The following is an 18141-nucleotide window of genomic DNA, read 5'->3' as shown; positions in this document are numbered from 1 at the left end:
GAGGGTCCCAGGCATCTGCACTTTGAACAAGCACCCACTAAAGTTGGAGAACAGTCCGAAGGCAGGGTGTTCTTATAGGCCTTGCTTCTGTTTGTCCCCCCGGGGCAGGCAGGACAGGAGCTGCCCAGGCTGAAACACACATGGTCCTGGACTGGTTCTACATGCCCTGCCATTTTGACAGGTCCTCCTGTTTAGCCTTCCCATCACCCTCTGTGACGTAGGTTTCATGGCCTCCCTCACTGTAACACGAGAAACCGAGGACCCTGGTCAGGTGGGTGTGGGGGATTGGAACCAGCCCTTCTGGTGGTCACTCCAGTGCTTCCTTGTCAAGTTGTCCCTCTGCCCTAGGCTAACCCATTTCAACCTGCCCTCACTCATGGCCTCCCCTGAAATGGGGAAAGTTAGTAGCTCATTTGTGATTTAATTGAGATTCACCGCTTCAGTGGTTCTCAAGCATTGGTAACTATTCAGATTACCTAGCCCAGGCCCTCGCCTATTTCCAAGAGCCTTCGCGCACTTTCTTAGCTCTCCTGGTGATGCCAATGCTACCAAAGTTTGAGAACCATGGCTGCAGTGCAGGGTGCTCTCAGGTGTGGGTGTTGCTGACCCTCCCTCCATAATGGTGCCAAGAAAGGCCATTTTAGGTAATAGAGAGCTCCTGGGGAGATCCCCTTGGAAGGGAGAAACCACTTTGTGCATAAAAGCAGGGCTGCAGGCCCTCAGCAGTAAGCAAACTGAATGAGAGGAGGAGATTGGGGAGAGGTCCCTGAGCCCTGCTGGTCCGGGCGATTTCACGGGGCATAGCATTTTACACCAACGCAGAAATGAGTGGAACCAGAGTCGAAGGTAAGTGCTGGTGGCAGGGTTAGGCGAGCTGTGGGAGGTGGAGTGAGAGAGGCTTCAAGTGGGTTCCTGGATCCCCAGTGGGGTTGAGCCGCCAATGGACTTACGGGGCTTATGGATCCCCAAAAGTGAATGTCAAGCCTTGAAGGTACATGCACCTTTCAGAAAGTTACGAGGCCCTGGGGAGGGATACCTGAGTGTGGCTTAACAGGTATATGCTTGGAAGCTGAGGAATATTGAAACCAAGGGTCTAAGCAAGAAGACTTGAGGAGAGGGTTGGTATATTCCAACACCAGACGACGTGGGGACATTATTGCCTCCTTGGAACAGCAGCACCCCAGTAGACTTTTCCCAGGGAAAACATAGGTCTTGGCAGGTCCAACGGCCAGGTTTCCTCTTGGCCGTGCCGCATACTCGATTTCCTTGCATCAGAAAACATTTTACCAGGATCACACATGTCTTTCAGTTACTTGACTTGGCCCCCATTTTCTGCTCCATAAACCTCCTCCAGTGGCCTTGTAGAGCCACGCTGGTCTCCAGCTTCCCTACCCCATCTTGATCCCTGTTATCCGTGTACCCGGAGCCACAGGCAGAGGGCTGGGTGGATGGGACAGAGTAGTGGCACCGTGGTAACAGCAAGGACTTCCAGGGCAAGATGTCCACGAGAGCCTGTCATCCAGCCTGAACTGGAACAACTGCTTCAATCCTAGGGCCACGTGCTGCTCTAGCCGACATTACAAGCTGCCACATCTTTGATTTCGTTAGTAAGGTGCCATGAAACAAAGACACCTATTATGTGAGAGCCCAGCCTTGGAAAAAGGCAGAGCCGCTGGCAGAGCTTCTTGCCTGTTGAAGGGAGTTCATCTCCACCATCTTGGCCGTGCCTGCCAGACTCCTCAGCACCAACATGGATGATGGGCACCACCTTTGGAAAGGCAAAAAACCCAAAGAAATCCGACTTGACCCTTGAACTACCCCTCTCTGCCGTCCAAATATCTGGAAGGACAGTGGGACCTGCATACTCCCCAGGCTGACAGCCCCACTGAAATGACTGTCTTGTATCTAGGGGAAGGAGTTTGGGCAAGAGCAATGCTTTTGTTTGTGGAAGAAAAGGTCAGTCCGGGCATAAGAGCTCATATTTGTTCAATTTCTTTCTAAGTCGTATGTTTCCAACACTGGTGAGTGAGGTTCTCTGTATCACTGTCAATAAAAGGTAGGCAGCCTGAGTCGGGATTTGGTACGTCTGTGTCCTGTGGCTTCAACGGGCCATTGCTCCATGTCCCATGGCCAGAGTCCTAGTTCATGGCTCATGTGTTCACTGACTCGGCAACATTCTCATGGTTATGCCTCTCCTACCAGGTACCTATGTGCCAGGCACTGTGCTAAAAATACAATGATGAAGGCGGACCTCGACAGATACTAAACAAGTAGCAGTACTGAGTGCCATACAGGAGAAGTATAGGTTGCTATGGGAACATCACAAGCAGGCCAGACATAGTTTGGAGAGGTTGGGCGGAGTGTCTGGTACTTTGAAGTGCTGGTACCACACTTGTAAAAGAAGTAACAAGGTTTTACACATGTCAGGGGGATGTGACTTAGAAGAATATGGAATTTGGTGGAAGGGGCATAAATCTATATTCTTAGAAAAAGAAGTCTCGGTGTCTGGGGAAATGAAGAATTATATGAAATGTAAAGATGAGAGGCAGCTGTTGGCCTCAGATTTTCTTATCTTGTGGCATCTGCTATCTGATTGTTGTTTGGTTGATTCTTTAAGACTTTAAAAAGGTGTTGCTTAGGTCTTATCCAGCATTTTGACTTCTTTTTGGACAGGAGGTTGGTCTGAAGAATCAGAGGTTCTCAAAGTATGTACAGTCCCAGGTACATGTCAGAACTGAAAATTCTCAGGTCCCACTACTGAATTGAAGTCTGGCAATGAGGCCTAGCCATCTCTGTCCTAACAAGGCCTCTAAGTGATTCTTACGGACTTTGAACTTTGAGAACCAGGTGTCTATCTCACGGTTACTAGATGGAAGTCCAAGGCAACTGTCACAGTGAGCCAGTGTTTACAGAAGTGAGAAGAAAGGAGGATGGAAGGGCTGAGTGCTGCATACCTGGTATAGCTAACTTGGAAACAACAGGCAAAAAGAAGGGCTGACATTCTCCAATAAGGGGTGGTGAGCTTTGTCTGTAAAGGGTCAGATAGTAAATATTTTAGGCCTTGTGGATTATATGGTCTGTGTTACAACTATTCAACTCTGCCATTGTAGTATAAAAGCAGCCATAGATAATATGTAATACAACCAAACAACGGTGACGGTGTTCCAATAAAACTAATTTTACAAAAAGAGGTGATAGGCTGGATTGGACCCTTGGGGAATAGTTTACTTCATGCTATTCTAGCAGAATGATTTACTCAGCTTCCCATCCTGTCCCAGCAGCAAAATCCTTTACTTCCTTAGAACTCTATAAAGCAGGGTTTAACTCTGGTTGAAGCACGGGGTGGACTCAGAGCCTGTTCAGTTTCCTCTTTTTCTCAAAGTGGTCTCCAAGGCTCTTCCTCAGAACACATTTCAATACCAAAAAGTACAGAGCTCCACTGTCTGGGCTCGGGGGCCACTTAGGTATTGCCCTGAAATGAGAAGGTAACTCTTCCTGAACCAATTAGGGCCTGTAACCAAGGCATGGAGGTGGGGGGAACCAGAGGCCAGCCTGAGACCGAGTCTGGACCTCCCAGGGAGTTCCCCCCCCCCCCGCAGGGGGAGTCCCCTTTGCTGCCCTCATGGTCTCTCTCTCTCTGCAGGTTCAGGGCAACCTGCGGAGACGAAAAGAAAGACCCAGATTATGAGTCACCAGTCAGAAACCCTGCACAAGCGCCATGGCCAGCTGAGGAGCCAGGGTCTCAGGAACCAGGGCACCCACACCCAGCTGCTGGAGGTGATGCTGCGTTTGCAGCAAACCGTGGAGGACTGCATCACGCAGCTGAAGCCCCAGCACCTGCAGCCGGACGCGGGGCTGGGGCAGCAAAGGCACCGTCAGGCCGCCAGGGAGCAGGAAGCCACCCTGGTCCGCTTGATGTGCCAGGTGGTCAACCTCTCACAGGCTTGCCCTCCCCTGGACTCTAGTGGTCATGTTGGAGGTGGGCAGCCGGCCCAGCCATCCAGGCAGCCTGACCAGCTAGGCCACCACCGGAGTGATTTGCAAGCTACAGTCGTCAGGTATGACCTGTCCAACCGTGGCAGCGACATTTCTGCCTTATACCGCTCCAGCTTCCAGGACTACAAAACCTACCAAGGAGACAAATACCACGAGGACAAGAACCCCTTGGTGAGAATGGAGGGGGCACACTCGAGAGCCCCGATTACTAGCGTTTACCGAGCCCTGTGCCAAGTACTATGCTCTCTCGCTTACTCTTTCCATTCCCATGACGGTAGGTGCTACCGTCTCCTTATAGATTAAGGAATGGGCACAGAAATGAAGTGACATGCCCAAGAAAGGTCAGAGCTGGCTCTGGGTTCCCGTCCTCCTCTGCATGCTTTCCCTACAGACCCGCTCTTACCCCCCGGGAGTCACTGCCCTCATGGAACTCAGTCTGGAGATGAATGTAGTCAGCCACTGGGAAATGACATCCATGTTCTTAAGAACACCAAAGGGAGGCCTGCTCTGAGTGGTCTGTGAAGATGTCTTAAAGACTATTAGCCAGCCTATGGTGGTGATGGGAAGGCGGGTCCTCCAGGAGGGGGAACAGAATTATGAAACTTTTAAGGTGGGAAGGGCTGGGAGTGATTGAAAAAGAGGCCCATGTGGTTAGAGCACTGTGACAAGAGGGGTGGGCGAGGTAGGCCATTGGGAGGGGCTAGGACGTTCTCCTAAGGGTGACAGGAAGCCAATGAAAGGATTCCATCAGGGAGGTTCACAACAGGTCCCCAGCCAGACAGTGGAAGACAGCACAAGTCGTACCTTCCCTTCTGTTTCTAGCTAAATGACATGTGGTCGATGGCCATCTGCTTTTCTGGGGGCCAAGTGAGTCAGGCATCTCTTGGGCCTCTGAGGGACCGTACCTCCTCCAATCACTGGATGAGCCCTTACAAGGAAGTGGAAATAGCAGAGATGGCAGGGCCTGTGGTGCCCAAGGATGGAGGCTCTGGGGCCAGGTGGGTGGAGTCTGCCCATCACCAAGGTCACACGGCTTGTAGATTACTCCACCTGTCTGAGCTTCACTCCCTTTAAAGCAGGGATTGTTAGGAACTTTTTTTCTCAGGAGTTGTGAGACTAAAGGCAACTGACATGAAGCTCCTAGTCTAGTGTCTGGTACATAATAAGAGCTCAATGACTGGTAGCTGGTACATACTATAACTATTTTCTCTGTATGGCTTTAGATGAGCTAGAATAGCTCATCTAAAGGAGAAAATTACATGCTGTAAGCTTTGGGGTTTGTGGAAAGTTTTCTAATACTTTGAAGTTGTCAAGCATGGATTGAATTGCCTCGTGGGCAGTGAGCTCTCCATTTGAAATCATCTGTGACATGTTTGAAGGGGTCCATTGGGGGCTGGGTAGAGGACTGATGTCAGATTCCTTATATCTCCAGGGCTTCATTAACCTCGGTGTCAGTGAGAACAAGCTCTGCGTTGATCTGATGACTGAAAGGGTAAGCCGGGTTCCAGGCTGTGCCAGGACCCAGCTGCAGGCTCAGTCCCCTTCGAATGTTCCTCAGCATGTGATAGATACAGGAGTGGGACTTATGAGAGTGGGGAAGCGAGTGGGGGAAATAGCTTCTAGAGTAGCTCATCTAACCTTCTGAATTTGCTGTGTTCAGAGGTGTTCTCTGGATGGACGATGGCGGGCGGGCTGCCAAGGGGGCCTCGGGTCCATGTGTAGGGTTGAGGAGATTCTTAAACACTTCCCAATGAGTTATCTGTTTGTGTAATCTGTGATAAGAAGATTGGGGTCTCCACTCGTTCAGGAGCATTCGGCATGTGTCCCCGTCAACCTTCTGGGAGGCCCTGTGTTACAGGGCAAACACCCACATGCATCCTGGGAGCAGGATGAAGATTGTTGGGCTTCCCTGGTCTGGCTGACCTCATATTCTATTCGTCAACAGTTGAGTCGGAGTGACATGAACTACATTGAGGACGCCCTGTTGCAATATGCTGACTGGAGAGGACAACCATTGTAAGTAACCTCCAGATGTATGGTCTGCTGGTCTCCAGGAACCTGACCGCATGCAGGGGAGGACTCAAGCTGCCAGACGCTTGGTTGGCTATCTCCATGTTTCTTTGGGTAACACTTCTAGAAAATGCCTAGAGCAAAACATCGTCAGGAGGCAGCCTGGTGTACTCGAAATAGCACTGCCCTAGAATTCAAAAGGCCTGAGTTCTTGTTCAAATTTATTCTCTGTCACCTGGCGAGTTGATAGCTTCTTGTCAGTAGTCCTGTAACGTGAGGTTGGATGCCTTCCTCTTTGGAAAAGACTGAAGTCTAGACCCTGAATGTGGAATGGCCCCTGGGCTTGGGAACCACAGGTCTCTCTGGGTCTGTCCACAGCCTGCGTGAAGAAGTGGCCCGGTTCCTGACCTACTACTGCAAGGCACCTGCCCAGCTTGATCCAGAAAATGTGAGTCAGTTTCCCAGCCTCACTGCCGTGCTAGAGGAGGGCTGTATTCTGGAGGGACTCTCTGCATTTTCTAGAAGGTACAGGGAGAACCAGTGGAGATCCTCATGGCCAGGACAGAGGGAAAGCCAATGGGTCCCAGTAAGGAGGTTCCTGGTACCTGTCCCTTCCCAGGAGTAGGAAGATGAGGGACTAGCCCTTCATACATGGGGATTAGATTTTGACTTCTGCCATCGGTGCATGTTTTTCAGGTGGTTGTTCTAAATGGCTGCTGCTCTGTCTTCTTGGCGCTGGCCATGGTTCTGTGTGATCCAGGTGGTAAGTCAATGGGCTGTGCTCGCCCTCAGGGAAATAGCAGCATGTGGGCATTGGGCCCTAGGGACGAACAGCGTCTTGACTCAAGGCCTTTCCTCTAAAGTGCTGGGAATCGCCTACACGGATCAGAACAGCTCTATACTATTTCTGTAGGAGCAAGGGATTTGGATTTCCATTTAATAAGAAGAAAATCATGTGACAGTTCCCAAGGAGGTATGCCCCAGGAATGGTGACAATGGGGCCTACTCATTATATTATTAGCTGGGTTTGGGGGATCAGCTCCAATACAGAGAGAGCACTGGTAAACTGGCTTCCACAATACAGAATTTCAATCACCTCATCCTCCACCTCAAAAATAAAAGTAGTTGAATTAGTTCTAGACCCAATAAGGCTGAGAGATCTGTTCTCAGTGTCCCTCTTAACAATGCCCAAACAAGAGTCTCAGATCTTAATGAGCTCGGGCTGCACGGAGGGAAGTCACCAAGATGGCCAGTTTCATTCAAATGAGTTGGTCCTTGGTTAGCTCATCAATGAATCCAAATGGATGGGAAGAAACGAACACATGAGATCACCAGGTACAGATAACCTGAGTCATGTGCAGAGATGAGAGCCCTCCCTGTGCAGGGAACGCAGCCTTCAGTGTTTGGCCTGGACCTGACCGGACTTGATGCTCCTCCTGCTTGTAAGCCCGGTTTGATTCGCACCCTGATTTCTGAGCCATTCCCAGCAATAGTCTTCCCTCGTCTTCTTCTTTAATGTACCCCCAGAGGAGAAATCTGAGTTGTGTTCCCCAAATACTGTTTGTTTATAAGAATGGATAATTTGATCGAATCTGAGCCCAAAAGCATTAATCCTGAGTCAGAGGGATTGCCAAAGTAACATGCTCTGTTGGTAGAGGTTCTGACAGGTTCTGACTGAGAGACCCAGGACTGATATCTTTGTTCCCTGTGCTTCCAGAGGCTTTTCTGACCCCCACTCCCTTCTACGGTGGCTTCGCCTTTACTTCCCACCTGTATGCGAAAGTGGAACTGATTCATGTCCACCTGGACAGTGAGGTCAGAATGGGGCCCATTCCCCTGCTCAGCTCACTAAGGCAATGGGACATTCCGGGGCATTTGGAAGTTGTAGGGGACATTGCATTCGTCCCGTATAAGTGATGGTGACAGGGAGGATGGAGAAATCGGGCAAAGGGGGCATGTGGGACTGGCGCCCTGGGTATGAAGGCGAAGGATTATTTGGGGTTTATAGGAATGAGGAATGAAAGCTTAGAAGCTTTCAGATAGGCAGTCCTCAGCCAGTGCTGTCTTCCAGGTCACTGATACAAACACCTGTCCGTTCCAGCTCACTGTGGGCAAGTTGGAGAAAACCTTGCTTGAGGCTAGGCTTAAGGTAAGGAGGGCTCTATGTGTTCAGGGTGGGCCGTGCTGCCTCTGAAAGGGCTTCAGTACTAAAACTCGGCTACAACTTGCTCACCAAGTTGGTGTGGGCTCCTTCTTCAGAAGAGGCAGCGTCCCCTTGGAGCCCTGAGTCCTGCCTGGCAGCCCCCAGAGCTCCTTCCTGTTCCTCCTCTGTGGATGTTTCGAGATCCTACCTAGGCCTTCGTGAGGTGTGCTGTGTTTGGTGTCCAGACTGACCTTGGCTGAACTTGAAGCTGTAAAGGATTTGTGTTCACCGGGTTGTTTGTTTTTTTTCTAGGGGAAGCATGTCAAAGGCCTTCTGCTCATTAACCCCCAGAATCCTCTGGGAGACGTTTACTCTGAAGATGCACTGAAGGAATACCTGGAATTTGCCAAAAGGTAGGGGTTCGGCCCTTGAGACTAGACAGAGACCCTAAACAGGGTTCCTCCCATCACTGGTGGTCAAGAAGTCAGAACCAGAAATAATTTACCCTAAATATTCTTGCTGCTTACTGTACTCTGCAAAGCAGTGTAGAACTAAATGAAATTGGGACAAAGGAATATGCACTCACATGCTTATCGCATGGAGCAAGCTTTTCCTGCCACTTCCTTTCTAGTCTTCTTGTTGATGTGCAGACACCTCCATAACAATCATAACACAGTCTTGTTGTTTTTCCACTTGTTTGTGGAAGCACTTTCTCCCACCATCCATTTCTCAAACTAATTGGCCTGAGGTGCCGAGGAAGACAGACTCTCAAAACTGGGGGGTGAAGATGAAAACGTGTCCCTAAAGAACTTTCAATTCCCATTCCTGAGATCATGTTCATATCACACATCGCAGAGTCCTGAAACAGCCCTATTAGGGTAGAAAATCTTCTAGTTTCTAGAAGAGAGGCACTTATTCAAATGGCATAGTTAACCCAGACCAACGAATGGCACAGCAAGGGGGCCAGAGGAAGAATGCTGGAAGTCTGGGCTGGAATTGGACCGAACTAGGTTCATATCCCAGCTCCAAAACCTGCTAAGTGAGGGAACTAACTTGACAGAAACTTTGTTTCTTCATCTGTGCGATGGAGATAACATAACAGTGCTTCAAGGGCTGTTCGGAGAAAAATATGATGTGCACAAGCTCTTAGCCCACTTCCCGCCACTATGATTCAGACTCGGGGTGGGAGTTCCTGACTGTACCTACCACACGAAAACTCTCTGGGATACCCAGCGACTTCCCATGGGTCTCTGCTTGATAATTGAAGTGTTTGTCTTAGGTAACATGTTCTCATGCGTGTCTTCTGCGTTCTATTCCTTCCTACTCCCGAGCCAGATCTAGAGCTCCCTTCTGGTGTTCCAGCCACTCTACCATTACCATGACCCTTGGAAAGGTTGGATGGGCTGCTGGGGCAGTGGGAGTGTCTGTTCTGTATCCAGAGTTGACCATGAAGCATGTGAGTCAAGATCATGGAGAGAACCTGGATATTGTTCTCCTGGTTTGCAGGTACAACCTCCATGTGATTATAGACGAGCTGTACATGCTGTCTGTGTTTGATGAATCCATCACATTCCACAGTGTTCTGAGCATGGAAAGGTGAGCTGGTCTCAGCTGCAGTTGGAATGAGAACTCACTGCTTTTGTGCGATGAGTTCATGTGCCATAAATTTAATTGGCTACGTGCTAGGAACTGAATTAAATGGGAAAATGAGCAAAGTAGGATCTTTCCTCCCAAATACATTTTCATCTAAATGCCATTTTGTACACAAGGTGACTTGAGGGCAATGTAGAAAGTGCACTTCTACCTTGCCCTGCAGTGCACTCTCAAAACCCCTACGGAAGGTCAGGGTAGGAAACCTCTTGATTAGTAGAACACAGAAGGAGAATAAAAACAGGACTGAAATTTCTTAAGGGTAGTATTTGCCCTTAATTTAGGATCCCAGCAGCCAAAGTAAGGGATGGGCATGCCTGGGATAAGGAACAGCTTTACCAAAGGTGGAACATAAGAAATAGGTGACCACCTTTTAGACACGTTGTATGGAGTCAACTGCCGAGGAGGTGGCTTTGGACCCACTGTAGGAAGGCCGCCAGCCAGGCTGAGGGTCCTGGATTTCACTCAGTGGAGCTGTCCCATCTCGTTCCCCCAAATACCTTCTGTTTATTCCTGGGGCAACTGTTTCTTGAACTTTGGGCCTAGTTCAAGTTCTATATCAAGTTCCTGCTGTCTTGGGAAGGACCTCAAATCCACTTTCCTCTGCGTAGAACCCAAGTCTTCATTTCTCTAATATTTTTCCATCATCTTGATTGTATTGTTTTTTCAGTTTGCCTGACCCTCAGAGGATTCATGTGATCTGGGGCACCAGTAAGGTGAGTCCCAGCAGCCTGGCCTTGAGCAGGGGCGGAAAGGGAGCCAGGATCAGAAGGCAGACAAACCCGGTATTCCCTCCCCTACCTCTCTGCTTCTAGGATTTCGGGATCTCTGGCTTCCGTTTTGGTGCTCTGTACACTCAAAACAAGGAGGTGGCCTCTGCCGTGAGCTGTTTTGGCTACGTCCACGGCATCTCTGGCATCGCCCAACACAAGCTGTGTCGGCTGCTCCAGGACAGAGGTACTGAGCTCCATCTAGGTATCGTGGCGGACTCACAGCCATGGGGAATGCCTGGGTCGGCTTGGGCCCCTGACACTGACCTCTTGTTCACTGTGACAGTGTAATAGGGAAGGACAGGAAGTTTGAAGGAGGGCAGGATACAACTCAATGGTGCAGTAGGGTAGACAGGAGAGGGGCACGTGCTTGTCTAAAACACAGGATGGGCTTTAATTTCTGGCTGCCTGGTAGCTCATGCTCTGCCTGGAAAGGGATAATCAGTCGTAACCTGAGCCTTAAGGTGGGAAGACAGAAACCTGTGTTCATGTGAAGGTCTAGTTTTCCTCCCTAAAGCCCTGTTTGCTCATACAAAGATTACAAAGAAATGCCCTGATGCCTCAACTATGACTTGACTTCATCTTCCAAGGTGGCCAAAGGAGAGCTGCTTTAGCATGTTAGTGTGGCGACACCTGTGGCATCTGGATTCATCTGCCCTCTTGCATCTCATGTGAATGCTGGCTTCAGAGAGAACTTCCCCGTTCAATGCCGTGGCTCAAACTTAGATAAGGCCTCCTTTCTTTAATTCCTTGTAGGAGAGCAGGTGCTAGGCTGTAAGATTTAAATTAAAAGCTGCTCTATAATCAATAAACCAACGTAACCAGATAATGTTTAAATTGAGTAAAAGGGTAGATATTGTGTTTCCCCGAAAATAAGACCTAGCCAGACAATCAGCTCTAATGCATCTTTTGGAGCAAAAATTAATATAAGATCCAGTATTATATTATATTATTATATTATATTATATTGTATTATATTATATTATATTGTATACCGGGTCTTATAGTAAAATAGGACCGGATCTTATATTATAGTAAAATAGGACCGGATCTTATATTATAGTAAAATAAGACCGGGTCTTACATTGATTTTTGCTGCAAAAGACGCATTAAAGCTGATTGTCCAGCTAGGTCTTATTTTCGGGGAAATGCGGTAGGACAAATCCAACTGGATGCTTTTCTGCATGGGCCCAGGCTCTTTGATATTTGGCAGAAGCTAGGTTCCCAGGCCCTTAAACACTGGTTCTCAACTTTGAATGCCCATGGGAATCACGTGGAGAGCTTAAATAGGGATGTGTGGGTTTCATCCAAAGGGAATGATTTAGACAAACTGGGGCTCTAACCTGGGCATTAGGACTTCCGAAAAGCTCCCCGGTCACTTAGGTGCGGCCAGTGCTGAGAGCAACTGGGCTAAGATCCTCCCCACGCATACCTAGGTTCCTCCAAGCCCACTGTGTGCGGCAGGAGGTGGGGGGAGCTATAAGTGTCTGCTACCTGCTCAGCTGATGACAGCTGTATCACCTGCTACAGGGGATAGTCTCAGGAGTGTAAAATCAAACAGAACACTCCTGCTGGTTCATTGAGAAGCCCACGGTCTCCAGCAAAGCCATAGGTAGGAGGTGAGTTGTTGGGTATGGATGGCATCAGCTCAAATAGAATACAGATCAGTCTTGGAGACAATAGCTGCCAGGAGGCCCAGGTACGTAAGGAACCCTTGGCAGACCTCTCCACAAGACCCGTGACAGCATTCTTCCCCCACCCATCCAGAATGGATTGACAAGGTGTACCTGCCCACTAACCACTCCCGGCTGCAGGCAGCCCACAAGTACGTCACCAACAACCTGAAGGCACTGAAGATCCCTTTTCTCAATCGTGGCTCTGGCCTCTATATCTGGATCAACTTGAAAAAGGTGAGCTCTGGGAGTGAGTTCAGGTGTGCTTGGGCACACGGGCTGATGGGTCTTGGGCTCAGCTCTGACCCTCTGCCTTCCCCAGTACCTGGACCCGTGCACATTTGAGCAAGAGCTGCTCCTCCATCGCCGATTCCTGGAAAACAAGCTGTTATTGGCCTGTGGCAAGTCCTACATGTGTACGGAGCCTGGCTGGTTTCGCCTCATCTTTTCGCATAAGCCTCTCTGCCTAAAACTGGGTGAGTGGTGCTGACCCCCCAATCCTGGCATCTCTCAAAGGTGCCCCATCCTCTCCTGTACCCCAAAGACTGAGTCTTTGCATATTGGCCTTTAGCAACCTATAGCACAGGCTGTCTATACCACAGAAGATTTACACTCTCACACTTTGATTTTATTCCTTTGCAAACAGGGAGTATAGGCGCCTGTCGTTGAGCATGGCATTGGGACTATAAGCTAATCGGAAGTGGTACTCTGCCCTGTGTGGCTTGCAGTCCAGCAGGTGACATAGACAGTTAGATGATCAAGGGCGTTCAGATTCTCCTCTAAAGGTTATGGAGAACATGACATTCATTATAACAATGATCTCTCGCATCTCACCACCTGCTGGACACCATCTTAACTGCGGGAAATAGAGCAGTGATAAGAGAACGTTTATACTACAGAAATAGATTCTGAGCGAATGTTGAGAATAGACTGAGTGAATGAACACTAGAGGCAATAGGAAACGTGATGAGGCTAAGGCCACAGCCACGTTACAGGATTTGATATGCAACATGAAGGTATCTGGCCGGCAAACAATGTGACAATGAAGCTGAAAAAGAGCCACTGGGGATGCAGTGGGGAGACTTAGAAGTCCATCCCAAAGAAGGGTGGGATGAAGGTCAGCATCCCTCAGCGAGAGGTGTCGTGATGGTCTTCCATGACCTGGGGATGCTTGCAGCCCACAAGCAAACACTGTCTTTCTCTCTCTCTCTCTCCCTCTCTCTCCCCATTTGGGCCCTGCAGGCATGCATCGGTTCTTTCAGACACTAGGAGAGCTGAAGCAGGATGGGACAGAGAAGCAGCTGGAGGAGGAACTGAGGGAACGAACAGTCTGCCTCCAAACCAGCAGCTCCAGCCAGTCACATGCTCGGGAGTCCCCGGCATCAGCCTCTGGTCCATAGGGCTGGGGCATCCACCTGGTGCTATAACAGCAAACAGTGGGCTCCTTCAGAAATGGGCTCAACTGACCGTGGCATTACCCTCGTTAAGCTGAGCACCTGTCATTTTTAGAAGCCTCGCCTCTTTTTCCTCTTTGCTAGCCATTGTGTGTGGGCACAGAATGATTTTTATGGGGTCATGGTGGGAAAAGCTAGAGAAATGAAGGGAGCTCTCTGCGTCCCTATTTAGATGGGTTTATTTTTGTAATCAATACCCAATAAATTCTGTAGTCTCTTAAATTCCAGGCCTGTTTTATTTCTTCCTCATTCGTCATAATCGCCCTTGGAAACTATTTAACTTGTTTGTCCTTCTATTTTTAAATTCTAAGGCAGGTTGTATGTGAAAAATAGTTAATTCATTGGATGAATGAGGGAGGGTATGGGACCAGAAGAGAAGAGGAAGATGTGAACCAGAGATGCTCTTGGGAATCTCTGTAATGGTAGTTAATAGACAGTCCTCCAAGGCAGTTGGTTATACACATATCATATGTACGAGTATATCCTCAGAAAAGATAGCCTAAAACAAAGGCAGCCAGTGCCCCTGCTTCCAAGACAGGCAATAACATGAGAGGCCCAGGAAGAATCATCTCCTGACAGTATTTGTGACCTTGCTAAATTCACTTATTAGCCCTTATTGTTTTGGGGGGATTTATTTGAATTTTCAATGTACCCAACCATGTTGCCTATAAAAAAAAAAAAGATAGTTTTCCTCCTTCCTTTTCAGTATTTATTTCTTATTTTTCTACTCTAATTGCATTGCCTACAACCTCCAACACAATGTTGGAAAGTGAAGAGAGGGGACAGTCTTGCCTTGTCAGTCTTAGCAGGATTGAGTTCAATCTCTTAAGTATAACGTTGCTGTAGTTTTCATACTGGCTTTTACCAGATAGAAAAGTTTCCTTCAATGCTAGTTTGATGACAGTTTTACCATGAAAGGGGTTCAGTTTTGTCAGATGTTTTTATTTCTACTGCTAGAGATAATTCTTTTAAAATTATTGTGATAAATTACATTGATTTTTTTTTAAAAAAAAAAAGGTTAAGCCAATGTCAGATTCCTGCCATAAACTCCATACAGTTATGTCATTTGATATTAAGAATTTTACATCTATTTTCATGAGGGATATTGTGAGATAGTATATATATAATATGTTTTATAATGTATCATTGGTTGCAGTGTCCAGGTAAAACTGACCCCAAATGTTTTGGGATGTGTTCCTTTCTCAAAATTCTGAAAGTTTGTGTCAAATTGATTTTTTTTTAAATATTTAATTGTTTGGTAGAATTCACCTGTAAAGTCATCTTTGTTTTCTTTGTGGAAAGGTTTTTACTTTTTTTTTTTTTAACACAATTTTTATAACAGATATAGGGCTATTCACATTTCCTATTTCTTGTCAGTCTTGGCAATTTGTGTCTCAAGAAAAATTTTCCATTTCGTTTAAGTTTAATTATTGACATATAAGGGAATATTGTAACAATTGTATCCCTTTAATATCTGTAGGATCTATAGTGTCCCTGTTTTTCTTCGTTGATATTGAAATTAGTTTTTTGATCAGTTAACCTCAATGTTTATCAATTGCATTAATCTTTTTGAAGAACCAATTTTGGTTTTCATTGCTTTTTCCCTATTTCTCTTCTGTTTCATTTTCCACTCTTTACTTCCTCTTATTTACTTTGGGTTTAATTTGCTCTTTTTCTAGCTTCTTAATGAGGAAGCTTAGATCAATGCTTTTAAGCGGGTTTTTTTCTAACATAAGCATTTAAAGCTATTTCAAGCATTGCTTTAGCTACATATAATATTGATGTGTTGGGTTGTTATGATAATTTAGTTTTCTAATTTCTCTTGTGATTTCTTTTTTTTAATCTATGATTTTTCTAGCATATGTTACTTAGTTTCCAAATATTTGGGGATTGATTGTTTAGCTATCTTTGTTAATGATTTCAACTTTAGTTCCATTGTGACTAGAGAACATAAAACTATGATTTTAATCCTTTGAAAGTTATTGAGACTTGTTTATGGCCAACTATATGGTTTATTTTGATCAATGTTTCATATACACTTGAAGTGAATTCCGCAGTTATTGGGTGTGTTGTTCTACAAATGTCAATTACGTTAAATTGTTTTGTAATGTTTAAATCTTCAGATCCTGTCATTTTATCAATCTTTCTATCACTAAGAGAGGGGTGCGAAATTTTCCAACTATAATTGTTGATTTGTCTATTTCGCCCTTTTGTTCTCTCAGTTTCTGCTTCACATATTTTAAATACTTGTTATTAAAGGTATAAACATTTAAAAATCATTATTCAGGTGAATTGATTATTTCGTCATGAAATGTTTTAATTTTTGGTAATTCTTTTTGTTTTGAAGTCTACAATGTCAGATATTATGAACATGTCAGCTTTCTTATGTTTTCCTTTTTTGGCTATTAAAATACACCTAACATGAAATGTACCATCTTAACCATTTTTAAGTGTATAGTTCAGTGGTATTAAATACATTCACATTGTTGTGCAGCCATCACCACCATCCATCCCTATAACTCTTTTCATCTTGTAAAATTGAAAATCTATACATATTAAACAATAATTCCCCATTATCTTCTTCCCTCAGCCTCTAGCAACTACCATGCTACTTTCTGTCCCTAAACACCTCATATGTGGAATCATACAGTGTCTGTCTTTTTGTGATTGGCTTATGTCACTCAGCATAATGTCCTCAAGCTTCATCCATATTGTAGCACGTATCAGAATGTCCTTCCTTTTTAAAGCTAAATAATATTTCATTGTATGTATACAACATTTTGCTTATCCATTCATCTGTTAATAAACACTTTGGTTGCTTCCATGTGTTTTAGCTACTGTGAATAATGCTGCTATGAACATGGTGTACAAATGTCTTTGAGACCCTGCTTTCAATTATTTTAGGAATATATCCTGAAGTGAAATGGCTGAGTCATATGGTAATTCTATATTTAATTTTTGGAGGAAACGCCATACTGTTTTCTGCAGCAACTGTACTATTCTACATTCCCACCAGCAGTGCACAAGGGTTCCGATTTCTCCACATTCTTGCTAACACTTGTTTTCTGTTTTTTGGATAGTAGCCATCCTCTTATGATTGTTATTTGTGTGGCATATTTTTTCCAATGTTCCTTTAATCATTTGTCTTCTTATTTAACAATGTATCTTGCAAATACCATATACTTGAATCTTTGTGTTTTATCCAGCCTGATCTTTTCATTGGTCCTTAGTCATTCTGTTTAATGTAATTATTAATATGGTTGAATTTAAGTCAACTATCTTGCTATTTGTTTTCTATTTGTGTCATGTGCTCTTTGTTCATTTTTCCTTCTTGCTGGCCTTCTTTCAGATTAATCAAACATTACTTAGTATCCCATTTTATTGCCTTTTTTGGCTTCTTAGTTATACCTTTTGATTTAAAAAAAATTGTTCTAGGAATTACTACTATATATACATTTCCAATGTCTGCAGGAGAAGTCCACAGTCCTTATCACAGTTTATTTACAAAGATTCATGACCTGACCCTTGCTTGTATCGATCTCCAGCCTTTCTCCCAAACCTGGAAAGCTCCAGAGGTACTGGATTTGTACTGTATATTAATGTTCTACACTGACTCTAACCTTTAAGGGTCTGTGAAAATGTTCCATCTGCTCTAACACCACCTCCTACCGCCCACACCCCACCCCCTTCCCCAGCCAGCTAGCCAACTAGGACCCATCCTTCAGAACTCAACCTAAGTGTTGAGGGTGAACAGACTGTGTAGGGTTTCCTGTGTGGGGACAATGCATGTGTTCGTGGGGTGGGGTTAAAGCATACCTGCTGTATGCTACCATGGCACTCAGCAATCCCTTTCTTAACAGTTGTCATGTGTATGATCAACCATCCAGGCCTGCTGTTTGATTTGCCTATAGCTGTGTCTCAGGACTTTGCAGAGATCGGACGCAAAACAAGCAATAAAACTACTTATCTGAGTTAAATGGAACACTATGGCTTAAATGGAGAAAACTGTCATATTTTACAGAACAAAACACCAAGGATGGAAAAAGTTAAGAGAATTGCTCGAGGTCAGATGGCAAGGCTAAAGTGAACACAAATGGAGTGCTCAGAAGACAGCCAAGTCTTCCCAGCCACACTTGTATTGATGGAATCTGCTGATGTCCTTTCATGAGCGAAGGAGACTCAAGGCTCTGCGCATGCCTGGGCCCTGGATCATCTAACTCACTGCCCAAGCCCCAGAATATCTAGGGTCATGGCCGAATTTAACAAATGTTCCATAGATCCAAAGGAGGAGAAATTACAAACTCAGGTGCAAAACTCCCATATGGGAAGGATGTTTTAAGGAAGCTCTCGCCTTAATATGGAAAATCTTCTCCGTGGGTCACGACCAGGCATGTATTTGCCAAGAAACCTCCGTGGCTCTAGCGGCCTCAATATTGGGGAACTGA

General features: G+C 46.0%; 2 protein-coding genes across 2 annotated transcripts in view; both read left to right on the top strand.

Moving 5' to 3' along the window:
• The window catches only part of ALKBH3 (alkB homolog 3, alpha-ketoglutarate dependent dioxygenase), a 138142-nt gene extending 134362 nt beyond the window's left edge, over positions 1–3780 (top strand). Inside the window, exon 9 of the mRNA XM_081064399.1 lies at positions 3644–3780. Coding sequence (XP_080920525.1) covers positions 3644–3688 — 45 coding nt within the window. The 3' untranslated portion in view covers positions 3689–3780. The remainder of the gene's footprint in view (positions 1–3643) is intronic.
• Positions 3650–13914, top strand: ACCSL (1-aminocyclopropane-1-carboxylate synthase homolog (inactive) like). The gene is made up of 14 exons (XM_081064395.1): positions 3650–4167; positions 5429–5488; positions 5942–6012; positions 6385–6454; positions 6703–6769; positions 7724–7821; positions 8078–8155; positions 8462–8562; positions 9656–9745; positions 10470–10515; positions 10615–10756; positions 12337–12479; positions 12565–12718; positions 13485–13914. The coding sequence occupies exons 1-14, from the start codon at positions 3685–3687 to the stop codon at positions 13640–13642; spliced, it is 1761 nt and encodes a 586-aa protein (XP_080920521.1). The 5' UTR covers positions 3650–3684; the 3' UTR covers positions 13643–13914.
• Positions 13915–18141: the final 4227 nt, after the last annotated feature.

This window comes from Rhinolophus hipposideros (genome assembly GCF_964194185.1).
Source record: "Rhinolophus hipposideros genome assembly, chromosome: 10".
Taxonomy (NCBI): domain Eukaryota; kingdom Metazoa; phylum Chordata; class Mammalia; order Chiroptera; family Rhinolophidae; genus Rhinolophus; species Rhinolophus hipposideros.
Note: the sequence above shows the minus strand (reverse complement) of the source record. Positions and strands in the feature narration are given on the sequence as shown.

Excerpts from the sequence above, each read along its gene's own strand:
- ACCSL (XM_081064395.1), top strand. The coding sequence starts at position 3,685 with ATGAGTCACCAGTCAGAAACCCTGCACAAGCGCCATGGCCAGCTGAGG. Across the intron at positions 4,168-5,428 it reads ACGAGGACAAGAACCCCTTG|GGCTTCATTAACCTCGGTGT; the intron begins GTGAGAATGGAG and ends TTATATCTCCAG. Across the intron at positions 9,746-10,469 it reads AGTGTTCTGAGCATGGAAAG|TTTGCCTGACCCTCAGAGGA; the intron begins GTGAGCTGGTCT and ends TTGTTTTTTCAG.